Below are 27,781 nucleotides of genomic sequence, written 5' to 3' on the forward strand. Positions count from 1 at the left end.
CCATTTACACCTACATGTGTACATGACCAACATGCATGCTTAGGTGGGAACGGTCCCTATTCCTTTAAGTGCCCACTCACACTTATGCACACTTGTTGTAGCACATGCTGTATTAAACATGAATAGGTGTGAAAGGACCCTTATCAGCCCAACCAAACTTTCACCATAAACATATTTTACTGACTTTCCAAGCACAACCTCTAATTTGAATAATAATCGTATACATCCCACTATATACTATTTCACCTTCCTTCTACGGATTGCTGGTACAAATTATGTCTTTTTTGTTTGTCACTGTTAATAAACCTAATTGTTCAGTAACAGCTTACTTACTCAGTGTAATGCATTGTCTTGCCTTTGTTGCAGTAATAAGGCTCTTCAACAAATAAGCAGATCAGTGAAAATGCACTGTATTAAAAAATGACCAATTACCATGAAAATCATTCCTATCACTTGATAGCCTATTTGACATTTATAAAGTGAATATCCTCTTATGTTGGTATCCTTTTGTACAACAAGTAAAAAAAATAAAAAAAGCTTTACTTGCAATGGAATAAAAGTTACTATTAAAAACGAGAATGATGGGGTGAGTGAAAAATACGCATCCCTATAATTCAAGCCGATCTGTGATACCGAAGCTGTTGCAGGTCTGCTCTATTAATCCGGAAGTCATCCAACACATACTGCCGATTGCTGACTTTACCGATCCTCATCCTCTCCCTGCAGAGAGTGGTGACTGTCATTCATCACTCCCTGCAGCAATTCCCCCCTCCCCTCTCCGTTCCTCCAGCGCTGACTGGAGGAATAGATGGGGGAGGGACCAGGCACAGCTGACTCTGCCTCTATAGCCTGCTATATCCTTTTTGGGTCACCGGCGGACATTAGCATTTGTCCCCTGGGAAACTGAAGAAAAAACTATGGCCAAAAAAAGGTTAGGCTATAGTTCTCTTTTAAAGCTCAACAGCAAAATATGCAATAAAAAAAATCACCAAAGCTCTTTTCTGGGCATTTAAAAACCCTTGCCCCTAGCTAATCACATTTCTTTTCAATAAAAAAAGTGGACTAAAGATTCCAAATACTTACCTGAAATGGCGGTTACATAACAAAGCTGGTTAATTTTTTTCTTATTTTGCTCTGCTGTGTAGGAAGGTTCTCCTTGAAGTGCCTTTGCCACCTCCTGGACCATGGATTATGTGATTATGGGGTTTTGAAGAATGTTTGCAATTTAAAAAAGCCAAATTAGCTAGGTGGGTGGACAAACGTCTCTAGCAACCTGTTACTGGACAATTAAGGACACTAAAGAGATCAATCCTCTGCTCTCCAAACCTGCAAGCATGTTCACAAAGGGCTTAGTAGAAAGTAATGGCACCCACGGCTCAAAGTGCTGCCCCTATCAGTTTCAGTACTGATGTATAGGGCAACCCATCATAATCAATTATTTGCAATTGAGGGATGATGGAAACATTAACTTGTTAATTAAATTGTAGTTATTTTTTGCCATTTTTACTTTTTATTACCAGTGTTATTTTTCCACTTTACTGGCACTTTTACATCAAACATGGAGAAAAATTAGGAAGGATTTTGAGGCAAAAGGAGGTCAGCAAATTGAAAGATGGAGAAGGCAGTAAATTAGGTTTTCCTCAAATCATGTCTTATGTTGTAATTTTAGATGCAATCAGTGCTGAGAGGATTTCTTCTCTAAGCAACAAACATAAAAAAAGCAAAGAATAAATCGATTCCTAGACTGTTCGCAGCTTTTTTCACACCCATACACCAGTTAGAAAAATTCCTACATTTAGACAAATTTGTAGTCTACATTCTCCTTACTAAATCACATTCTTTGAAACCCAAAGAACAATCCCAGATGGCAAAGAACATTTGCTATATTGATAATACAACCAATGTTACATTTACCAAGAGCTTTAAATAATTTTCTATTTTCAAATGTTGTGTTGCTGATTTTATCAGAGATTCACCGTGGATTCCTATATAAAGACCCACCTCATCCCTGCGTGCATTTGCCACCCTGCAAAAATGATCTTACTCTCATTAAGATATGCTGGTATCCACCCCTGCTGCAAATAAACATTATAACCAAGATTAGGACCAGTGGCAATTATTTAATAATTACACCCCTAGGTCTAGAAAACATGTTAACTTTCTTTAAAGCAATGATTGAAATAAAACAAGTTTGTATACTCCACCACTATAATGTAATACTAACATCAAATACACACAACCATTCTACCTTTGCCTCCAAATACTTTGCCCTACAAGACACTTGTACCTTCTTTTTAACTTCCTAGCTAGAGTAAAGGATAAGTGCACTTTAAAAGAAGGCGCACCTATCCTTTTGACCACTTTAAGCTGACCTAATTGATCTCACCTTCTCTCCGCAGAGATGTATATGTACAAATTCATACTTACTGATTCTCATGGGCCCAGTCTCTGTTGTTTGTTTACATCCTGTGGCATAAGTCTCCCTCTCTCGGCTGCGCAGTAAATCCTGAATGACTTCTATTGAGATGGAGGTAGACAAGCCCATTAACAGTCAATGGAGATATACTGCGCGTGCATGGCCAGAAGAGGGAGTTTCGCCGCAGGATCTAAACAAACAATGGAGGCCGGACTGTCAGGATCTGCAAGTATGCATAGGGGCAGGGAGAGGTTTGGATCAATTAGATCAGCTTAAAGGGGCCAAAAGAATAAGCAGCCTTTGTTTTAAGTGCACTTATCTTTTAACATAATGTTAGTGACCATATATAGTACAACTGTACAGTTGGAACAATTGTCTTTTAACCAATTCCCCACACTGCTTAGTGCTGCCCAGTTGGGCAAATATTTATTTTCCCTCTCAATCTATCAATGTTCACTGATAAAAGGTCAATAGAACCAAATATACAGTTGTCCTTTACAGCTGAATGTCAGGTGAACAGCTAACTACACAGTTGAAATACATATATAGGAGCTGTTCACCTGCCAAATGATCTGTACTTCTATACATTAAGTTCTAAGATATACACAGCCCTGCCAGACAGCAAAGGCAGCCTGCGCACCTGACATTTTGCTAATACAGAAAGTGAAGTAACCTCTCCACTCTCAGCCTGTAATTGGATAGTGAAAGAGCAGCAACAGGCTGATGAGGTCATCTCTTTGCTCACTCCTCCTGTCCATATGTTCTTTGTCAGTACATGAACACTGCAGAACACCTCATTGGTTCCTAGTGCTGCCCCTGACTCTCCCAGACTGAGTACTGCTTTACAGGAAAAATCAGGTAAAATTCAGGAATTTGCAGCCGTTGCATTGAAAAATATATTTAATGGTTTCAATGCATTCATAGCAATATTCATTAGAGTTTTTTTATATCTGCCTGGAGTTCAGCTTTATCGGACAGTCTTGCATCGCTCACAAAATCAGTTGGCAAGTTTACAGTACTAAACTTGCCAGTTTGTTGAGCAGCGTGGATTCCTAGGGACTCATTTATAACGGAAAATAGATATCACTATCTGCTTTCTCTTATACACTATATCCCATACCATTTCTAGTAATGGGGCTGCAGTGTGTAGCCAGTGAAGCCCTATGTAGCTCTCTCTGCTTAATGAAGTAGCTGGAGTTCCTTAGTATTTACCAAAACTATGTAATGTGAGGGCCTAGCAAATTCAATTTCAATCATGTTCAATTTGTATTTAATCAGTTAAGTCATTGTTGGTAAACCTAAAAGAGATTCTAATGTGCAGGATCAATATAAATGGAAATCCTTTATCCCACAAAGAAGTACTGTTATTGATGTGCTTTATAAATGTGCAAGTTTTTTTTTGGGGGGGGGGTTTGTACGGTAGCTGCCTTTTAATGAACCCCACTAATGTTCTCTTAATACCAAAAAATGTCTTAAAATGATTCAACAGAATTACCACAGTAGGAATAGGTGAGATTATCTGTCCAGATAATGATCATCTAATCAAAACTTCTGCAAAGCTTGAAGACAATCAAAGATGTCAGCTCACTGGTAGAGATGGTTGGTTATCACATAGTTCAATAAAAATGGGGGTAGTAAAACTCAGGGTTATAGTGATCAGGTAGTTCAGCCCACACATTTGGTCTGGACTCTTAAACTTATATAAATTTTGATGACAATTTTTCTACAATCTACACCATCCCTTTTCTTTTTTTTTTTTAATATATTTTTATTGAAATGCCTGTGAAGGTTCTCATTCATCCAGGTCATGGTATATCTGTAAAAAATAAAAGTCAAGGCAACTGGACTTGCTGTATTTTTCCCCAAGAATTTGTTGTACAAGTCATTCTGAAATGAGAAAGCTGGTTGGATGACCAGTGAAACTTCTTCAAGAAAAATACAGCAAGTCCAGTTGCCTTGACTTATTTTTTACAGATATTTTATTGAAGTTTTTACTGTATAAAATTCCACATGATCAATTTACATTAGGTAAAGATATAAAATATATCAAAAGTAAAATAAATGATTAAAACGTCATAAAGAACAGTCCAAATAATGGACAGAGAACGGGTGAGTAATCTTACATTAAAGCTCTCCAAGATCTATCCGATAACAACAAGAAAACATAGTAATCTCTCTCCTGTACATGATAGTAAAGAGAAAGAAGTAGGACACTCATAGAATCTGTTACTAAGGGCCTTCTTACTGTTTTAGTGAAACTCACAATTTACCTCTCAGGCTTTCCAGGTTATAATGTGTTATAAATTGAAAGGGAGATAGAAATGTCTCTTTCTCAAGGGAGATGAAAATATCATTTATAAATGGCATCCATCTGTTCTTCCAAATGCATTCCAGCGTCTCATTTTTCTAAATGTAATAAATGTAAGAGGTCATCTTTTAGTCTATGGATCATAAGGGGATGAGGGGAAAGCCAATACCTTATAATATAACATGGATCTTCCGACCCACCACAAAAGGCAACTAATTTGATGACCTAATCCCAAAAAGACTAAATTGAAGGGCAAGACCACAGACAGTCAAAGATACCATCCCTTTCTTAACATTTGTGTACAAGACTAAACTGAACATTTAGTAAAATATTAAAGTACTTTAATTTTTTCCCCACTATAGTGTTTGATTTGACATACCGTATTTTTCGCTCCATAAGACGCACTTTTTTCCCCCCAAAAGGAGGGGGAAAATGTGCCTGCGTCTTATGGAGCGAATCCCGACGCCCGAGACGTGCAGTTTCGGTCGACGGACGAGTAGTAGGAGCCACTGCTCGGCTTTAAAAACCAAGCAGCGGCGACGATCGAGATTACCAAAGAGTAGACGAAGAACGGACGTTCTTCGTCTGCTCTGTGTGATCACTGAGACCGTGGCGCTGTAAACCACCTGTCTCAGTGGTCACTAACTGCAGCTTCTGTCACAGCTTCTGTCATAGAAGCTGTGACAGAAGCTACAGTCTGATGAATGCTCCATAAGGCGCGCCGGACCTCCCTGCGTCCTATGGTCCGGTGCGTCTTATGGACCGCAAAATACGGTACATTCTGCATGACACTATTGTGGCAAATACTAAAGCTAAACATTAGGATCATATAAAAAAAAAAAAAAAAACACTAAATACAGTATTAATGCAGTAAAAAAAAATTTAAGACTTTTACACTCAAGTAGCACAAGTCCTCAAAACTAACCTCCTATAACCTTTAATACAGCAGCGCTCAGACTCGGACAAGAAAGATCCACCACTCTAATAAATTGCATAGCACTTGCAATTTGAAGGTGGCCATACATCGTGCGAATTTCATCTCGTTCTTGAGGAACTGGCTGAAATGTGCACAGTGGGTGCCGCTGTCGGCAGCCTTTCAGGCTAGCATCCCTTGATCAGCTGATAAAAGGAGACAGTCAAAGAATCTTTGAACAAACAGAGATGACAGCCAATGAACGGCCGCCTCTGTTCGGGTATTCTGACAGGAGGCCAGCAGTCGCTGTCAGAATACAAAAGGAACAGCAGGGATTCCTCGAACACCACACTCGTAGCGTTGATGGAGGTATCTGCTTTATTTTATTTGTTCAGCCCGCGGGTTGAACAGGAAAAATAGAGCAGTGTATGGTCAGCCTAACATGGTCACTGAACTAACTTACCTACAGAATGGGAGAGCACAGAACTGACATCCATCTATCTACAGTATCAATCTATATGCACACAGACACACGTGTCTATACAGTACATATCAGTAAAACAATTTAGGAAATAGGATTTGTTTACTCACTGTCGCTTCTGGCCACTTAGCTGGCTCCACACCTCTATCACAAAGCCATCAAACTGTTCATCCTAGAAAAATTAAAGAGCACTTATAAAGCTGACCATAAATGTTACAATGCGAGTGTGCAATCTCCTTAGTATTTACCAAAACTATGTAATGTGAGGGCCTAGCAAATTCAATTTCAATCATGTTCAATTTGTATTTAATCAGTTAAGTCATTGTTGGTAAACCTAAAAGAGATTCTAATGTGCAGGATCAATATAAATGGAAATCCTTTATCCCACAAAGAAGTACTGTATTCATGGTTATACAGCAGAACATCTCTCTAGCAGATTGGAGTGTAGGTGAAATTTGCAAGGGTAAGGATCAAATCAAGGAAATACACTGAGTGGCCAGTTTATTATGACCACCTGACGTTTGTAGGCAAATTACCTATAATTAGCTATAATTTCACGCTGAAGTTGCTAGAGGGCCAGACCATTATAAATAGGGAAGCAGGTTGTTTACCACGACAGTAGAGGTGATTTTTGTCTGAAGATATGGGTAAACAACGCGATTTAACAGCCTTTGAACGTGGGATGATTGTTGGCCCGAGCCATGGAGTGAGTATCAGCAAAACAGCAGAATTCGTTAAATGTTGAAAAGAGGCTCATTGTGAAAGTGTTTAAAGACTGGACTGTCAGCCGAAAATCTGGGTCTGAACGTGCAAATTGTGGCCGTCAGCGACTAGTCAATGTAAGAGCAGAACGGAGAGTGGCAAGACTGGTACAAGACAACAGAAGGGCAACAGTGCAGTGTCAGATTCTTCGCATCACCTTTCAACATCTCGTGGAGTCACGAGGCGGCCCAACGAAGTCATCTCGTGAAGTTTTCTCGTGGCCCAACAAAGTACTGATGGGGTGGTCATAATAATCTGGCCACTCAGTGTATATCCCACATATACTGTATGATCTAGGGTTGCACCGATACCAGTTCAGATACCAGTGCCGATACTTGGCATTTTCATGAGAACTACCAGGGTTGCAGCAGTTGCAGCTGGAACCTGGCTCTGGCGCGCCACCAATGTCATGAAATCATTAGTTGATATTGTTTTAGAAAAACTGTCACAATGACATTAAACAAAAATATATCAGTACTTGTATCTGTGAGTACTTGGGCGTGCAAAAATTGTATCGGTGCATCCCTTTATATATGTTTATAAAAACAAAATCATACATTAAAACAGAAATGTACAAATCCCAGGAGCTCTGTATGCTCCTTACAAATGCCAGCTGCCTCCTAACTTTTGAATGTTTCTCTAGTCTAGTCTTGGAGCTCGAAAAGTATCTGTACTTGTACCGAGTACAGTACTTGGTATCGGTGCATTCCTAGCGTGATCAATAGTTTAAAGGCACTGTGTTTTTTTGCTTATTGATCATTTAAGTAAATGGCATACAGTTAAATTCCTTTAGAATAAAAAATACATTAAAATATACAGAACAATTAACTGTGCATGGGTAGAACTGGGCTCATTCAGCATGTTGACTGTTTGACTGCTGTCTAAGCTCTAGATAAGCCTTTTTACAACCAAGCTGCTGTCTGGCTTCGTCAGGGCTGCTGTGAAAAGTTTTGCAGAGAACCATTTGGCCGCCAACACAATGGAAAAACATGACACTAATCCTGGGTTGATCAGCATCCAGAAAAGGCCCCAGCATTCAAAAGAGAATGGAAGTTCACCTCAGTCCAAGAACTGTTCCACCTGCCACCCTCTGCCATGGTGCTGCAGCTGTGCTTTAATGTAAATGGTAGGACAGTGATGTGAAGGGGGCTCAGGGCTTCTTATGTGAAAGGAAGGGGCTCAGGTGTGAAAAGGGGTGCTCTCATGTGAAAGACAGGATTCAGATGTGAGGGGAGGGGGACCCTAATGTGAAAGGTGGACATCATTGTTAGATCTAATTAAATCCGCCTGCCCATTAAACACCATATGTGGGTTTAAGAGTCTGACATGGATTTTTGAAGGGGAAACATTTTTTTTTTTTAATGTTTTTTTACATTTTAGACTACAGTGCCTTGGGGCTTTGCCTGAAGTAAGGGTTGCGGTGGAACACAACTGCTTCCAGCTGGCAAGCTCAGCAAGCCTTACGTTGGTTGCTTTCACGGTTCTGCTACAAGCTTATGGTCGCTATAGCGACAATAAACGTATACCAGAACAGTTCCCCTGACGGTCCACTGTAATATAATAGTGGTGCTGGCCGCCGCCGCAATCTAAAACCTCTCCTCCCTGCCTGGAATCTATTTCCCTTCGGATCCTCGCTGCAATCCCTTGCCTGTATGGGCTGAGACAGTCAGAGGTGTCAGAGGAGGGAGCGCTGCATGTCAGGAAAATACAGAGTCGTCGGCTGTCAAGTGGTCGAGCGGCTCAAGATGGCCGAGCGAAGGTTCCGGAAATATTTGGATCACTCCAGTATATTGTGTCCCCAGTCATGAATGAACAGAAGTGCTTTACATCACTTCCTATTCATTCATGAGTTTCTCAATGGGTGGAAGCCTCAGTACAGAGATTTGTACCCATTCATAACTGGATGATCGTAAATGTTTTACCATCACCAGTTATGAATGGGAAGCCTCTGCACGGAGTGCTTTCCATTCATTGTGTGCTAAGGCTGCAGAAAAAGAGATTGAGAACTCTGTGTCCTCAATTTCTTTTTCTATTTCAAAAAGGAAATGTCAGGAGTCTGTTTAGACCCCTGATATTTCCTGATATTTTTGTTTCAGTATCATGCCGAATTTTAATGCTTGAAAACTGTAAGCATATCATTTATGTGCATAAACACACTGCACTGGTGTAGGTTTATAATAAAGATCAAAAGTTACTGGTTCAACAAAGGCTGTGGAAATCTTAAAAACATAAACCCATTCTTGTTTGGAGGTCCTGGCTCTAGTGAAATGACACGTAAAGAGATTTACTGAAACTCCACACAATGGCTGAAATAAATCAGTGCAAGTGCTAGCCAAAAATGCTGCAACTGTCACCAACAACAAAAAAAGCTACTGGACAGGTGTAAAGTGTAGGTAGCTGGAGGTGCTTACACATACATACTGTACATGCAGCATTTCATGCTCCCAAATCTTCCCTAAATATTGGCTATTCTTCAGCCCTTCCTGGTAGTGCCAAAGCTTGTCCACAGCCTTTTACACAATCTTACTGCCCAGTGAAGAAGCCCATTAAAGTGATAAGCCAACAGGTATGTATAGGAAAGGGCGGGAGACTTGGGGTGGAAGGGAGCAGGTTCTTCATACCTGTGAGCAGCTTTTTTTTCTTTTGCTGTTCAAGTGATGGAGTCACTTTAATAAAGAAACAAAGGGATTAAGAAAATGGAGTAACCAGCAACACAAGATGAACGAGAAGATGAAATTTAAATGTACTCATTTTGGTAGGCTGTGAATGCAAATTTTCATGTATTACGAAGGTGTATCTTTAATAAAAGGTGCAAAGAGCAGTAACCCACAGCAATCAGTCACAAGGCTCATTTTCATTAGGCTCGCCTCAATAAACAACTAAAAGCTAAACCTCAGTTGCTTTGGGGAAAAAAAAACCATACCGTATATACTCGAGTATAAGCCGTCCCGAATATAAGCCGAGGTACCTAATTTGACAAAAAAAAACTGAGAAAAAGTATTGACCCGAATATAAGCCGAGGGTGGGAAATGAGGCAGCTACTGGTAGATAGATACCAATAAAATTACATTAATATTTATTTACTTTACAGGAGGGTATTAAATATGCCAAGTAGGTCTATATTTAATATTGGAAATAGCAATGGTAAAAAGAGCAGTAACCTGTGGAATCCATTCAGAATTATTTTATTATTGCGGCTACTCTACAAAGATGAAATATGAAAATCGGTTTGCTAAAGAATATCAAAAAAGCCATATTAGCTTCTGTGCACAAAGCCACATGATTAATTTAATGCGTGATCGTCAGTTTAACTCGTGACAAAAAAACAAAAAATAAATATCACACTGGTGTGGAATTATTGACTTAGACATTTAAATGCTGAAAGCCTTATTATCTCAAAGTAATTTTTCTCGATAGACACCTTTCTGAAACTTACAGTCATCGCCAGCCTGAAGCCAACCGTATTTTAAGTAGCAGAAATGCATGTGACAAAAAAATCAATACAATACTGTATCTGTGGTAAGTAATAGAGTGTGTACAATAAATTAATCTGAGGCATACATTAAGGTCTTTAGTGAACTGATAAAACAAAAAAGAATTGACTGTTAAAAAAAAGCAAATAACACACGGGAAGAAGAATACCTCATGCATTACACTTTTGTGCATTTAGGCTAATATGTTTCGATTATGTTGCAATTAAAGCAAAGCTCTTCACAAAATGCAAACGCTCCTCGTACAAATGTTGGGTTCCCCAAAGGAAATGAGAGTATGCAGATCTTATGAATAAGTGCACTTTTAGAGAGGTGCACTTATTCTTTTTCCTCCCCACCCTTGAACTAACAGTTCCCACACTCCCCATCCACAGATGTCCACCTACCGAAATTCCCATGCCTGGGGCCTCCTGTGTTTGTTTACATCCCATGCAGAAGTCCTCTCACTACCGGGTGTGCCCTGTATATGTCCTTGATGTCCACAGAGGCCAGAAAGACAGACCTGGTGGATTCCATGCTACATTTTTTGGCACATATGAAAACATTAAGGCCTTCAGATCCAAGATGGGGCAGATGCCTACTTATTGTTTGCGAGGTTGGTATAGAATCAATGGAACCATTCCACAACAGGTACTGCAGCCCCCACTTTAGAAGACCAGCTAGGGCTGCATGGAAATCTGCTAATCTGTGTGGTGACACAAGCAGCTTCTAGGACATGAACTGATGAGACGGCTGAGAGTGGAATTCTAGCTTGCAGCCCATGGAAACCACCTACCATACCCCAGCTGATATGCTGGCTGTTCAAATGTCTGCAAAAACTAACAGATGTCCCCCACATGCTGAAAATGTATCTGTGGGTTTATGGGATTTAGAAGTCCAGGATTTGCACAGGGACTTGGAAGTCCAGGATTTGCGGGCAGACTTAGGGCCATGTTTGGACTTGGCTTGAAGGTTAAGGCCTGGGACTAATGAAAGGAACTCTTCTTATCCTCCGAGAACGAATAAGCCTTCCCAGGGAGAGCCCTAGGCTTCTTCCGCTGGGCCAGATGGGTACACTTGACCCTGCTGACAGCCTTGATAAGTGTGTTCAGGGCAGCTGCAAAGAGATGCTGTCCATCAAAGTGCATGAGAAGCAGTATCTTTTTGCATGCTGCTTCTGTGGTCCAACGCTTTAACCAAAAAATCCTCCCCATGTTTACTGACAGTAGACTTATATGGGAAATGAAACAGGAGACTGTAGTTAGGACCAAGTGACGGCCTTCCAGATTTGGGATACTGAGCCCAGATGCTGAAGTTTTAAGAAGTCCATCTGCCAATGTTTATGCCTGGAATGTGTACGGCAGACAGGGCCAGGATGTAAAGTTCTGCCCGAGACAGAATCAGGTCCACTCTTTGAGATGTCCAACTTTGGTGCCTATGTGATGGTTGATGTAAGCCATGGCATTGTCTAATTGAATTCTAGTAAGGTGGCCCTGTAACTGAGGGGTCCAGCATCGAAGAGCCAACTGAACTGTCCTAAGCGTTAAAATGTTAATAGGTGGTTGAGAATTTCCAGGATTCCTCCCCAGCCTGAAAGGCTGGAAGTCATCATAAACACATTACAGACCATCAGAAGCAAGGATTTCCCTGATTCAAGCACCACGTCGGAGGCCCACCATGCTGTGGCAAGCCTAGCCTTGCTGAACTAATAGGGAGCTCCAGGGACTGAATCTGTCCCAAGCAGCCAGGATGTTAAACTGCAACTGCCTGAAGTGAAACTGAGCATAGGGGACTTCCTTGAAGAAGGCCACCATCAAGCCCAGCACCTTCAAGCAAAAGGAAACGATCGTGTGACTCTTAGACTGCAAGATCCAAATGTATGAGCAGAAACATATTCACGGTAAGGAAGACCCTGGATAGGACCATGTCAAGACTAGGTCCAGGTTATCAAACAGATGAGAGGGTGTTAGTGTTGAGTTCTGCAGATTCGGGAGCCATTGGAAGCTCTGCAGGGTTTGTATTGTTCAATATACACTGGACATGCACCGACAGCTCCCTAAGGAGAAGGTTGTCCAAGTACCTCACTATGAAAATCCCAAAACAGTGGCCAGTGCCTTGGTGAAGACCCAAGGTGCAGTGGACAGGCTGAGAAAAGACCACACATTTTTTGGGAGTGCTGCGTGTCCACAGCAAAACACAGGTAGCATGGAGTCTGGAATGTGTACGATGTGAGATGTGCAAATATGCATCTTTGATGTCCACCAATGCCAGAAAATCTCCCAGGTGAAGCAAGGCAATGACAGAGTGGGCAGGTCCCACACAAAAAAAAACTTTTTACACTCGAAGAAACCCATTGAGAATCTTCAGATCATGAATAACGCAGACACCCCCCATCCCCCAAAGATCTGTCCACCCTTTATGAGAAGTTTGACAGCAGGAAGCAAAACCACAGTTTCCTGACACCAATCCATGGCAGCATACAATGGGTATGGCTCCGCCCCCAGCCCAATCACAGGACCAGTTATACAATAAATTAAAGCCCGCCCCCCAAGGCCACCATTCTTTTTTTCTGTCCTCACTGCTCAAGCCGGTTATACAAAGGATATGCTGGAGTTTTTGCCCTCACCTTGCCGGTTTCTTCTGGCCTGCTGCACAGGTTCAGCCTCTCCTGTTGCGAAGTTCCCTCTGTTCAGATGGCTAAATGCAATCTTATAAGGGAAGCGACCCCCATAGCCTTGGAGTTGGGGTGCAGGAAATGGTCTCTTGGGGTCTCTTCATGTTCAGATGCTTCCTCCATCATGGCGGCAGGTTGAACACCTGCTTAGCCTCCTGCTCTTGTGACTCCAGAGAGGAACCGTGACTCAGCTGCATCATCAGAAACTATGGTTGTACCTTCGGTTACAATGCACTGGACCCAGGCATTGGGAATAACCCAGACCTAGAAGGCTGACAGAATGTTGTCCCCCCCGCCCACTAGTGATAGTGGAGTGTTACCGGATTTAGCCGGCTTGGAGGACAAACACTTACATGCAAGTGAGTGTGTGGCTTAAGCTTGGAAGGGGCAGAGGTGTTAAAAACTGGAGGCTTGGACTTTCCTATTGCCCCCCACATGACCTTAAAGTCTTTTTAAGACTTACCCAGTATCCCTGCCTTACAAGTACTGCAGTGAATCCGCAGCCTGGAGTCCAGTGTGTGACGGAGCTCCATTAATATGTACATATCTTGTACAGCTCCCTTGCGTGCCCAGTAGAGGTACCGGGAGCCAGAATGCGACGTCACTCTGGAAACTATAAGGAACGAGAGGGAGCTGTAAGCCATGCATGCATGGATGGAGCTCCCTCGCGGCCATACCCCCAGCCCACCCACCTCAAGCTGACACTCGGCGCCGAGCAGCATATTTTGAATGGCTGCTCTGCATGGGAACTGACAGTGCTGCACTATGGGGAGGCAGAGGAGCCTCTCACCTAGCATAGTGAAAGGCACATGGCGACCCACCAGTTGAGAACTATGGCTCTAAACGCACTACTAAAGTCTTGTTTAAACAAGAGACAGCGGAGTCAATGATAGGGACAGCACATCTTTTAAGGAAACCCTCTTCCATAGCATATTGCTACACAAACTAATTAGGAGGAGTAAACAATTTTCCGGGGTGTTCTCAGTCAACATACAAAACTGGCTGCAAAAGTGAGTGTACAGGGAAGGTTTTAGTAGGTTTGGGCATTTTAATGAATTCATACTAATGACCTTTGAAAAGGCTAATACAGATACAGTAGATCTAACTGTAAAAAATTTCACACCACATCAACATGGACAGAAATAGTGTCCTTGGGCTTAGAAGAGATGTCAGGAGACAGATCTTCATCCTGGGCTGAGTCCACGTAACTGGAAGCAGCCCTTTCTTCTTCATATTCTTCCTCAGGGAGTGCAAAGGCAGACAGAGGGGAACTCGGAGGGGGAGGGAGAAGGTGAGGGGGGCCCGTTGCGACCCTTGCGGTCTGGAAGTTCTGTGACTGGGTCATTATAGACCAACATACATCTCACTGCAGAGCAAGAAGGGTTAATGGCTGTTCCAAGACACGGTCATTATTGTTGCCAGCAGGCAATGTGGTACTCATACCCCTTTAAGGCAAGAAGAGGTTATAACCAACTCTACCAGGGCACCTGAGACATAGCGAGGACCCAAACCTCAGGCGAGCTGTATGTGTCGCCTAAGACAGTGCTATGTAGCTTTGGAGCAGTTTGCAGAGACCATAGAGGCACACAACGCATAGAATTGTTGTTGGCTGGGAGTGGAAGGGGTAATTGTGACAGACTGCACCGTCACTGTGCTAGTTGGAGGGGGCTGCAGACTGGCCTCTTACCCACTGATTATGGCCCAGCAAGAGAACAGGAGATTTTGGGGCTAAATGTACATTTTATATGCAGACAGTGACTGTTGCCCTCTGGGAAATATATGTTTTAAAATGGTGTAGGACAAGAACTTGGCCACATGGTTTGTCTATTCAAAATGGAGACTTAATTATCTGATTCACTGTGTAATCTGTTATCTGTGTTTGTCATGAGGGGGAAGGGAGGGGTGTTGTATCCCTCCCAGTGTCTCTAAAGTGAATGTCCTGTGTTTAATAAAGGAGTTGCTCTTTCTATGTTGAACCTTCAACATGAGTTTTGCCTCGTGATTGGGGGTTAGGGGATGGTTACTGCGAATCTGCTGGCTGAGAGAGGGGTTTGGCGGGCAGGAGACGCTCTTTGGCGGAGGTACCGAGTCGGGGTACCTGGGGTGCGTCACAGTAATACTCGGCTGTTCTTATAACTTTGATTAGCCAGTTTCCAGTCATCTGAATTCAGCTGCATAACCCATTGGTACAGAATTAACTCTGTGTCCTGTGATGTATGATCAAGAAAAAGATATGGTAAATACAAGTGCAAAATGAAAAAAAAATAATTTAAAATGTTTGTTTACCAATGCCAAGCAGATAGGAGAGTTGGAAGCTTTGCTGCATAAAGATCACTATGATATAAGTGGAATAGCTCAATCTCGGCTTTTGTCTTCACATGATTGGGTTGTTAATATTCCTGGCTACACATTGTAAAATTAAAAGGTGCTGTGTCTGTTTCTATGTGAGAAGTGAGCCATCAATGTAAAAGAGGGCCTTTTATATTAAAGATGATCCTAGACTGATGATCCTTGCCTGAGTTTGCCCAACCCACTCCAAACTGTGACCTCCACTACTCCCAACTGGCCCAATCAGTGGCCGCAGTTACAGTAGGGGCATTCTCTGCCTCTCTGAGATGTATAGCTGTCGGCGGAGAATGTGCCTCTGTAACTGAATAGGTCGGGAGGAGGGGATGGAAGTCACAGTTTAAGTGGGCATGAACAAACTCAGGCAAACTGTTGATAGACAATGTGATGGTGCCGAGGCATTATAGGCAAAACTACATTTGGATGTGCACACTGCCCAGGACTGGTTTTGCTGCCTGAACTCTTTCCCTTCCTGTTTCTGTGTTTTGGATAAGGTGTCAGTCACTTCTGGTTTGATTTGTGTCACATAGTGAATCTTTTCTGGCTTCCGTTTACCTAGCTGAAGCACTTTATAGTTTACCTCTCAAACTTGTTCAAGGATCTCAAACAAGCCTTGCCACTGAGCCAGAAATGTAATTTCCACAGTAGGAACTAACAAGACCCTGTCTCCAGGTTGAAAAGTTCTTGTTGAGCTATTGTAAATCCTGGTTTGAACCTCCTGGGCTCGTTGCCTATACTTATGAACCACAGGCATGACTGCTGCGAATCTATCCTACACCTAAGAGATATGTTCAATCTAGGGATGCCACAATACAATATTTTCCAGACCGAACAACAGTACCGATACTTTTTCTCAAGTGCTCGCAGATACCAATTACTGATACCTTTTTGTTTACCGTCATGTGATGGTTTTTAAAAACAGACTATTGATTTTAGGACAGTGGTGGAGCGCCAGGGCCAGCTGCACCTGCAGAATACCACCAGCTATAGAGGACTACTGTAAGCTTCTCTGCAACGCCAGGCTTGGATCTCAACTGCGGGGATGCGTACGGTTTGATCAGTGGTCGGTCTCGGGGATACTCTCTCAATTGATTAGAGATGTATATGAGACCAGTAACATCATTTAAACCGTAGAAGGGGAATAAGGTAAGCAGCTATTATAGCACCCTGGCGATTACCTGTAGATGGACTATTGCCCCTAGAAGGTGAGAGTCTGTACAGCACTAGAATGGAAAGGATACGGACTTCACCCTGGTGGAGAACACAGTGTATAACCAGACAGCAGCGATAACCATATGCAAGTAATGTCTCTTACAGTTTGTTTCAATTATACTACAGTTATACACAGTATGCTTCAGTCCAATACCCCTTTGTATAGTGCCAACAGGCTAATAGGATACTTGCGGTTGGCGGTATGTCAGAGGGGATGTCCCTTAGCTTGTTCTAGTGATGAGCACTACTTCCAGGGTGGTGGATGCTGTGGGTGATGGTTGGTGAGGCTCTCCTGTGAGCAATCCCAGTAGGCTGGTCTCCAGAGATGGTGGGGATCAGGATGAGGAGTTGTTAGTGGTAGCAGGTTGAATGACCTGGTCACTTGTGCGGTCTGTCGGTGCAGAGAGTGAATCGTCCGCGTTCACTGTTACCAACAGTAGGACGCCGACGGTTCGTTGCGCGTGCGCCGGGGGAGGAGCTAACGCACGCCGTGCGCCGGAGGGAGCCGCTAACGACCGCCGTGCGCCGGAGGGAGCCGCTGAGGTCCGTCGTGCACCTGCGCAGTCCCGGCTTACAACGAGGGGACGGAACCGAGTAAGTCCGTTACAACTACAAACCACAGTGATACATTATACAGCAATGCAGAATAATATCAGCTATAGAGAAGTACAAATCCCAGCAATTCATTAAACAGCCATGCCGAATAATACCATCAACCATACAGAACTACAAATCCTAGCAATACATTATACAGCAATGCAGAATACCACCAGCTATAGAGGACTACAAGACGCTGCAATAAATTATATAGCAATGCAGAAAAATATGACGCTACATACTCTACCTTTCTCACTTGGGCTGCGTAGGCGATATCACCAGAGCTGCGCGGGTGGGTCTCGCCAGGTCTGCGCTGGGTTTCCCTATGGCTGTGTGTGGGTTTTCCCAGGGCTGTGCGGGTATCACCAGCACTGGGCGGACAGATGTGATCCCATCAGGGCTGCACGCGGTGTCACTAGGGGTGTGCGAGCGGGTGCGGGTCTCACCAGGACTGTGCAGGAGGCTCTCACCAGGGCTGTTTATGTGGGTCTCACCAGGGCTGTGCCAAGGCTCCCCATGGCTGTGCCGTGGTGGAGATGTTTGGCCAAATGGAAACTGTAAATAGCCAAAGGAGGATGTGGATATAGTATACTTGGACTTTGCAAAAGTGTTTGAAACAGTTCCCCATAGAAGGCTAATGTGTAAGCTGTGGTCTGTAGGCTTAGAAAATGTACAGTAGTCTGTAAATAGATGAAAACTGTATTAAGAAAGCGGTGATTAATAATGCACACTCTGAATGGGGTTGTTTCCCAATGTTCAGTGTTGGGACCGTTACCCTACTGATAAATGATTTAGAGTTTGAGATTGAAAGTACCAATTCTATGTTTGCAGGCACAACGCTTTGTAGTGAAATAAAGTCCTTACAGAATGTCTTAAAATTACCAAGCAGACCTGAATGTACTGTTTAACTGAGCAACTATGTGGCAAATTAAGGTTAATATGATAAATGTAAAGTTATGCACTTGGGAGCTAAAACATCCACGTGTCAAACATTCTAGAGAATGATCAATTGGTGGAGCCAATAATCAAGACGTTCTGGTAGGTCACAGACTTCATAAAAGTATGCTATGCCAAGCTACAGTTTCTAAAGCAAGCAAAATACCTTTCATGTGTTAAAAGGGACATAGACTCCACATAGAGAGACATAGCCTTGCCCCTGAATAAAGAATTAATAAGACCTCATCTGGAAGATGCAGTTCAGTTTTTGGTACCAGTTCATAAAAAAAGGTGTTGGGGAACAGGAAATAGAATGCACTTAAATAATATTGAGAAAGGAAGTGAACCTCTGATATGCATAGCCTAGTAACACGTGCCACCAATTGAACCAGAAGTACCCAGCAGCCATGGCCTCACCTGGAGAAGAACCAGCTACAGCACTGCTTAGTCATTGGGTCAGATCTGGAGACTTTTCTGGACTGGACTCTGCTCCCTCCATGTAGTGCCTCCATACAAAGAACAATCTTGAACCAGCTGCTTAGACTGGACTTCCATATGATGTCTGGTAGGTGAGATTTTTTAAATATTCTGTAACTGCATTACCTTTTACCTGCATTAAACGCTTACTTTTCTACTGCACTTAGATCTGTGAGCCGGGTTTCTTTGTTGTCTTTGCCTTTTCATTATACTTGTTTTAGCGTCCATTTAAACCAATACCCATCATAGCTGATCCACTTCTCCCTACCCAATAAGCCAGTGCTAGCCTCTTTGCCTCTTCACCTCCGCTACTTCCAACTCCTCCCCCTGCATTCATATAAAACATGTAAAGTGTCATATTGAATTTCTAACCTTTGCAGCGTGCACCATGGTTTCTGCAAGATCTTCAATCTCATCTTCACTGTTAAACACACTCTCGAAGTCCTGGTAAGTCCATCCATCAAATAAGACTCGTGGAACTAAAACACAAATGGTCAAGAACATAAACCTAAATAGTGTACTTCTAGGTTAGGTTAATTGTAGATACCAATGTCTTTTAATCGTTTTCAATTACTACAATTTACTGTTCATTTACACTGATCATATTATGGACATAATGACATGAAGCAACAGAACAAGATTTAAAAAAATGCCCTTCTAAGCACATCTATTTTATGGCAATGAAAGAAGGTAAATAATTTTAAAGGATAATTAAACCCTCGGGGGGTTTGCATATAGCTACTGCTAGCGAGAAATGATGTACCTTAATGTTTAACCCTTTCGCTGCCCATGACGTATGCCATTCCTCGCTGGCAGCAGGCCCCTTTAAACAGACTCCCGGAGGTTATACTGTTTACATGTGTAAAGCCAACTGTCTGCTTTACACTGGAAGTGATGCTGGCGGCTGAGCCGGATCCTTTCCTGGGGCCAGTATAGTGCGCCCCTACCCTGGCTGAGACTCCCGCCTTGCTACCCAGGCTCCGCTGCCCCTCCTGTGGGCCTGGGACTGGCATCACGGGTGTCGGCAGAAAGCGGTGAAAGAGACTGGCAAACATCCGTTTGCTGTTCTCCTCCCCGCTGAACGGGGTCAGAAGCAATGCGGATTGGATCACTTCTGGTCCCTTAGCCGTCATTCCCCAGCTGCAGAAGCCAGAGAAGTAGCTATTGGAGCACGATCTGCACTCCAATAGCTTCTTTGGAGTGGAAAGGTGACACTGGGGGTCTAATAGACCCCTAATGTCACTTTTAAAAAGCACCTGTCACCACTAGTATGCAGTATGCAAACTTTTAGGGTCCTCTGCCCCTGCAAGCACACACATAATAATGTAAACACGCATTGGGTGCGACTACGTACAAAACCGACAGTGAAAGCAATAATTCTAGGGCCAATATTCATAGATATCTCTAAACTAATGACCTGTACAGGCTTTTAAAGCATCGCCTATGGACGATGGGGGTACAGTATTTTGTGTCTGTTTTACTTTTGTAAAAGAACATGGATACACTCACCAATTTTTGTGGTCTTTGAATTTTTCTTTATGTCTTTTATCCACCCTAGAAATATACAAAGTCAAATTACTATATTTATAAAGTCCATCAAAAATCATAAAAGAAAATGACTCTGTTCCTGTAAAATATCCAAAATGCAGACAGTCTAAGTGTTAACTAAAAATCCCTGCCCCTTCTTTCCCATACTTGATTTAATTTCACCCTGGTTCTACACTTTTGTATTAGGCGCACAATAGGGAAAAAAATCTCTTAACACAACCAGCTGGAGTCCAAGACTTTAAAAACCACTTAACACTAACTCTCAAGCTCCATTCACACCTATGCAATATAATGTGCATTGCCCATTGCACGCTAATGTATGACAAATGATTTCCATTCTTTTCTACAGGGCCTGTTCCCACCTGTGCACAGTGCTACTGTCCATTGGGGAAAAAATAGTACAGGCAAAGTAACCGATTCTGCAAAGGACAACCATTGTCCCCTATGAATGCACCTTAACTTACCTGCACTCCCCCTTGCCGCCCCTTTCTCCTCCACAGCCATTGCGTCAGTGGCCCAGGGGTATGTGACTGTGCTCATTTATGGTAAAATAGCAGGTTCATTATTAGGACGGGGGGGAGGGTTGGTGAATATCAGGCTAAGGGTTAGGTTATAGTTATGGGTCTGGACATCAAAGGCCATGTTTTTCATTCCATTTCATTTTCTTCTGGTGCTGAAAGCCAGGGACTGAACACTACTAGCACTCCTGCATGCCGCCCCTTGCTCCTCCTCCGCAGTCTCTGAAATCAGCTGATTACACCACTCCCAGAGGAGTGGTGATGTCACCCACCCGGTCATGTGGCAGTGCTCAGGCCTAGCAATTTGCTGCCAGGCTTGGGCACCATCACAGTGTACTCTTCCAAGAACTAGGTACAATAGTTCCGTTACTGATTACTGACTGTGGAACAAAGGACCCCAGTTTATGAAAAGTCGTGCCCCAGTTATAGTGAACTCCATTTTTATTGTAAATTCATATATGTGGAGGCTCACAATGCCCATCAGGAGTTCCAGCTAACATATGAACACTGAAAGGAAGTTAGGGCGCTTGGTACGTACCTTGGTCTACGTCTTGCAGTCCAGTCATCTGGTAGGACTGTTTGCCCTTTCTTCTAATTTGCAGCCATACTGGTGAAATGAGGGTCAATTTGGATGCAAATATTTTTGCAATATCATATCCATGACCATTCCACTGTGGGTAGAGGGAGCATCAATGCGTTAGCCGTGTTTACATCTTTGCAAATACATTTCAGCAAACATCTATCTAACAATACATTTCCCAGGACAGAATAATCCATTTAAAAAAAAAATCTAATTCTTCTACCTTTTATTTTATGGCAACATTTTAATGGTGCATTTGTTTGTCAGCCTTACATTGTTACCCTTTCTGATTATATTATATCACTGTTGTGTATCCTTGAGGTCAGAGCCCATTCATACTACAATGCCTTGCACCCCAACTCAAGAGCTTTCATGTGTTGCAGCCAATTCAAAATGAACTAAAATGCAGGAAAATGTAGTTTATTTAACCATTTGAGCCTCTGGCCTTTATTACCCTATAACACCCTTGAGTTTCAAAGTGTTTTTGTCATTTTGGTGATATCAGTTCCACACATGATATCTTTTAGGTTTTCAGTCTATCCTGACATACAATGCATACTTTTTCTTGAGACAGATAGGGCTTTAATTTGAGAGCAGATTTACATACATCTTTTATTTGCTCGGTTTTAATTAAGATAAAATAGTGAAAACAAATCCTGTAATTCTTTCCAGAGCAACTTTTCCATAATTAGTGCAGCCCCAGATATGTAGCCCAAAATATTAATGGCAAAGCCTGCTGATTAAAGGGATATCACATAACTGTAATGATGTTGTAACATAATGAAATGGTAAAGCACAAAATGAAGGTTTACATTTACAGCTTTATTCTCCTATTAGAGCTACTTTGTGAAACACATACAGGGAAGCAAAAAAAATCTCTTTGCATTAATTTTTAGCATAACATTCAGATCAGATCAAGTTAGGTCAGTGAGGACACAAATTAGCCTGGAAACTGGTTTTACAGGTTTTTGTGATCACTAATATTCCAAAGGGCATTGCAATTGCTTACATGAGCAATTGACCCTTAGTAGCAAATGCAAATGTTATTCAGATAATAATGAGACTTCATTGTTGAGACGATGCGATAAATCTGTGGAGGGATTTTTTTTTAAATGCGAATATATATATATATATTGTAACAAGGACACTCCACTGTAGTCCAGGTAAATCAAGTAAGAGACAGGAAAAGACTGCTTCAGTATTAAAAAATAAGGAAGTACCCTGACGTCACTTCACTTCAAATGTAAACACAATGCAGAAACATTGGGGGGTGGGGGGATTTACTAAAACTGGAGCAGATAGGATCTGGAGCAGCTGTGCATACTAACCAATCAGCTTATATCTTCAGCTTGTTCAGTTAAGCTTTGAAAATGAAAGCTAGAAGCTGATTGGTTGCCATGCACAGCTGCTCCAGGTTCTGTCTGCCCCAGTCTTAGTAAATTCCTCTCACTGTGGTTACAGTAATCTGCTATATGCGCTCCTATGGAGCAATGTGTAGCAAGATAAGAAGCCCAGGAGCCAATCGTTTCATCTGCTGGGCTTAGTGCTGGATGCTGGGGGTCACTAACAGCCGGCGGTACCAGCCCACATGCCAGCAGGGACCTGCAGCAGCTGCCGATTCCTGGTGCCATTTTAAAACTGCACTGGGACAAATAGCAGCCGGCCCTGTAGCGCTTGAAATGGCACTTATGACTCAAGTGGTTAATAAATTAGAAGCAGAGTGCTTCACAGATTGACCTACTGGACACCATGCTACTTTTCTAACTCTTGTCTCTACCTTATAATCTGCTGTGAGTGTTTTTTACTAGGCAAGTTATATATTTTTTTTCTCCAACTTCAGCTGAACTGATGAAAAATAACCAAATCTTCCATGGAACAATGGTGACATCTCCTGGAGTTTCTGTAAAATACATCCTTGGTCTACTACAAAGGCATCAAACCTAACTATATTCATGCATTTTACACTTTTAGACAGGTTACCTTTCAACACACAGCAAAATACTAACAGGGTTATTCACAAAAGGGTGAAGAGTTTGGAGAAGGCAGAAGAAGTGAACAATCTAGGACAACATAGCTGATATGGAACAATTCTCAAATTCAGCTCACTTTCCAGTTCAGCTATGTTGTCCTAGATTGTTCACTTCTCCTGCTTTTTCCTAACTCTCCACCCTTTTGTGAATAACCCTGTTAATATTATTTCCCATATTGATCAAGTGCAGTTCTGTTTCTAAGATTCGTAAAGTGCATGTAAACCCTAACACTTAACTTCTTTTATTTGCTCTCTTTGGGTCTACTAAATATACCATTAGAAATGTCTTGTTATTACTGTGCGATAAGTGCAAAAAATACCAGTTGATTTTGCCACAAATCGTGTGAGCTGATGACTTCCTGTGCTCTCCGCCTCAGTAAATGGGGGGGTTAAGAAGAGGAGAGGTCTGTGTTCTTTGTAATCCATCAGAAATTACGTAGGCAGGGCGGACGTCATGTGTTTAGGAATTCGGAGGTGTTGTCATATCAAAAAAGGAACGTAGGAGGAAACTATATCTCTGGCACATCAATAGTTATTCTTCTGCACTTGCAACGTGTTAAATGGATGTAGTATATCTGGTTTTTGTAGATCATTCCCATTCATTCATAACTGAGGATATAGTAAACATACCATGTCCTCAATTATGTACAAACACTCAGAGATCACTTATCATTGACTGCTTGTACCTCGCTCTCCATCTTGACAGCTGTCACAGGAGGCTGAGCGAGCGGACCTCAGCCTCCTGTGACAGCGCTGGCTGTCTCCGCCCACACTGCTCTCCTCTGATCTGTGACAGGAGGCTGAGCGGTGTGGGAAGGAGAGACGCTGACCGGAACTATGCCAAAAGTGCCATTTTCGGCTGATATGTTTTCGGTGGCCGATATATCGGTGCATCACTAGTACGAAATAGGTTTTGGGCTTTGACCTATGCTTTATTGGTGGCCTGTAGCCAGAGCAAAAAACAATATACTTGAAAGGTGAACAGCTATTTACCTGGTTCTGTGCCCTCTTTCTTGCTCTAATACTATAAAAGTGTGCACTTTTTATAATCAAACTATGCCTAATAACAGGGGTGGGCAATTCCAGCCTTCCAGCTGTGCTTTAACTACAAATCCCAACATGCCTCTGCTCTGGGAGTCATGGCTGTAACTGTCAGTCTTGCATTGCCCTATGGGATTTGTAGTTCCACAACCGCTGGAGGGCCGAAGTTGCCTACACCTGCCTTATAAGAAGCAAAAAAAGATTACTTTAAATGGCAGAATATAATTCAGCGTACATGCAGTACGGAAAAAAGTGAATGTATGCAAAGAATACAAGAATAGTAAATTGAATTGTGAAGAACATGAAATATTACCAACTTACAGGCGTTACATATCCCAGTACATCACCAGCGACATGACGCTCCTTTACATTTTTGGTGCAGTAACTCTGGTGATCAAGCACTATGTCTTTGGCCTTAACATCAGTGCTGACTAATCCTCGGGCCTGGACAGGGACATCAGAAAGGTGTGTCTGCAGCACAGAGACAGAACAGAATATAAGTGAAAATACATCTGGCAAAGCTTTTACACGCACTTCACTGACCGACAGTCCTTTAAAGAAAACCTGTGATTTGCCCATTCATGCAAAAGGCCCATTCTCCATGTACCACCTGCATATACAGTGAGGAAAATAATTATTTGATCTCCTGCAGATTTTGTACGTTTGCCCACTTACAAAGAAATGAAAGGTCTATAAATTTTAATGATGGAGACAGAATATCAACCAAAAATCCAAAAAAAACAAAACACATGATACAAATGTTATAAATTGAGTTGCAGTTTAGTGAGTAAAATAAGTATTTGATCCCCTACCAACCAACAATAATTCTGCCTCGCTATGTGGTACACAGATTAATCCTGTCAATTTAAGAAGGTGCTCCTAACGACAACTCGTTATGTATATAACATACACCTGTCCACAGAATCTCTCTCTTCCAATCAAACCTCACCACCATGGGCAAGACCAAAGAGCTGTCAAAGGACGTTGGGGACAAGATTGTAGACCTTCACAAGGCTGGAATAGGCTACAAGACTATCAGCAAGAAGCTTGGTGAGAAGGAAACAACTGTTGGACTGATTATTTGCAAATGGAAAGAATACAAAATAACCATCAATCGCCCTCAGTCTGGAGCTCCATGCAAGATTTCGCCTCATGGGGTAAGGATGATCATGAGAAAAGGATCAGCCCAGAAATACACAGGAGGAGCTTGTGAATGGTCTAAGGCAGTTGGGCCTACAGTCACCAAAAAAACCATTAGTAACACAATACACCGCTAATGGATTGAGATCCTGCAGCGCCCGCAAGGTCCCCCTCTTCAAGAAGGCCCATGTACAGGCCGTCTGAAGTTTGCCAAGGAACATCTAAATGATTCAGAGAAGGATTGGGAGAAAGTGCTGTGGCCGGATGAGACCAAAATTGAACTCTTTAGCATTAACTCGACTCGCTGTGTTTGGAGGAAGAAAAATGCTCACTATGACCCTAAGAACACCATCCCTACAGTCAAGCACGGAGGTAGAAACATTATGCTTTGGGGCTGTTTCTCTGCTAAAGGTACAGCCCGACTTTACTGCATTGAGGGGCCAATGGACGGGGCCATGTATTGTAAAATTTTGGATGAGAACCTCCTTCCCTCAGCCAGAACACTGAAGATGGGTCGTGGATGGGTCTTTCAGCATGACAAGGACCCAAAACCTACCGCCAAGGTAACAAAGCAGTGGCTCAAGAAGAAGCACATTAAGGTCATGGAGTGGCCTAGCCAGTCTCCAGGCCCTAATCCTATAGAAAATTTATGGAGGGATCTGAAACTTCGAGTTGCCAAGTGACAGCCAAGAAACCTTAAGGATTTAGAGAAGATCTGTAAAGAAGAGTGGACCAAAATCCCTCCTGAGATGTATGCAAACCTGATAACCAGGGCTTGAAAAATCCTCTCGTCTATGACGAGAGGACGGTGGAGCCCGACGAGCTCTAGAGACGGTCGTCTCTAGAGCTCTAGAGACGCCCGATTGCTTGCATCAGCAGCTGTCACTGCTGTTGCTGGTCCCGATATCCCCTGTGCCCGATGCGGCCGGGACAGGCACAGCTCTGTGACAGGAGATGAAAGGGAGTTCAGTATACGAACTCCCTTTGATCTCCTCTCATTCCCCGAATTTAGCAGGAAGTGATGTATAATACATCACTTCCTGCATTCAGTGTCACTCTCCAGCTACAGAAGCTGATGAAGCAGATCTCTGCTTCATCAGCTTCTCTGGGGGTCCCTATGACATTAGGGGTCTTGGAGACCCCTGATGTCTCCATAAAGAGGACATGTCATGTAAATTGGCTATCACATAGGGGGCTTCTTAGCATAGGGGGCTTCAAATGGGGGCTTCCCATGTAATAGCAATAAAGTTGTGTGTAAAAAAAAAAAAAAAAGAAGGTAATACAAAAATTAAAGAATCATAAAAAAAAATAAAGCATAACAAAAAATTAAAAAAGAAAAAAAATTTTAAAGTCCCCGCCCCCCACATACACACGCCGATATGCGTTAGGTGCGCCTACGTGCAAAAACAACGATTGCGCCTATTGTGCATATTGTTACATATCGCCGCAAACGTCGGAGTGAGAGCAATAGTTTTAGAGCCATTAATCACTGAGAACACTAAACTGATGTGCAGTAAAAGCGTTTTAATCGTCGCCTATGGGCGTTTTTTGCGATTTTGCGGGCGCGCGCAATTTTAAGGCTTGACATGTTTGGTGTCTATTTACCCGACGTGACCCCGACTTTTATGTTTTTTTAAAAATATGGGTAAGAATAAATGTTTTATAACATAATGTAGGGAAACTTTGTTTTGTTTTTTACATTTATGGTACTTTTTTTGTTATATAGTAAAAAAAAAAAAAAAATACCTCCAAAAGAAAAATCTATCTGTCCCCAAAAAATGTTAACATAAATTGCAAGGCTATAGTCCGGTCATGCTGACAGGTGACATTTTTGACTGACTGGTGAGACACCATCAAATTTTTCAAGCCCTGCTGATAACCAACTACAAGAAACGTCTTACCTCTGTGCTTGCCAACAAGGGTTTCTCCACCAAGTACTAAGTCATGTTTTGCTTGGCGATCAAATACTTATTTTACTCACTGAACTGCAACTAACACCTGGTGACGAGGGAGCAGGGAGACGGCTTCCCTGCTAATCGTGAAGCCAGGTGGCGAGACTTTACATGCAACCCGGCTTCCCGGGTAATCAGGAAGCCAGGTGGCGAGTCATTACACACCACCTGGCTTCCCTAATGGGACTTCCGGTATCGGTAATAGCGCGTTCCAGAACAAAAAAATATTGGTACTCGTAATCGATACCGAAAAACTGGTATCGGTGCATTCCTAAATCTAACCCTTCACCAGTCTACTAAAATATTTTTGGCAGTGTCCCCGCTGCAGGGATACACCAACATTTCTTGTCTGACAGGCAGCAGCACCACTGTTGTGGATAG

The 27,781-nt window shown here is 42.5% G+C and overlaps 1 protein-coding gene across 1 annotated transcript in view; it reads right to left on the reverse strand.

Moving 5' to 3' along the window:
• Positions 1-27,781, reverse strand: part of CHID1 (chitinase domain containing 1) — a 319,821-nt gene that overhangs the window by 282,258 nt on the left and 9,782 nt on the right. The window contains exons 3-7 of the mRNA XM_018556039.1: positions 24,630-24,779; positions 21,197-21,329; positions 20,102-20,146; positions 18,965-19,071; positions 6,229-6,290 (exon numbers count right to left, since the gene is read on the reverse strand). Of these exons, the coding sequence (XP_018411541.1) occupies positions 6,229-6,290; positions 18,965-19,071; positions 20,102-20,146; positions 21,197-21,329; positions 24,630-24,779 (497 nt within the window). The remainder of the gene's footprint in view (positions 1-6,228; positions 6,291-18,964; positions 19,072-20,101; positions 20,147-21,196; positions 21,330-24,629; positions 24,780-27,781) is intronic.

This window comes from Nanorana parkeri, unplaced genomic scaffold (assembly GCF_000935625.1).
Source record: "Nanorana parkeri isolate BGI_ZX_2015 unplaced genomic scaffold, ASM93562v1 scaffold222, whole genome shotgun sequence".
Lineage (NCBI taxonomy): Eukaryota > Metazoa > Chordata > Amphibia > Anura > Dicroglossidae > Nanorana > Nanorana parkeri.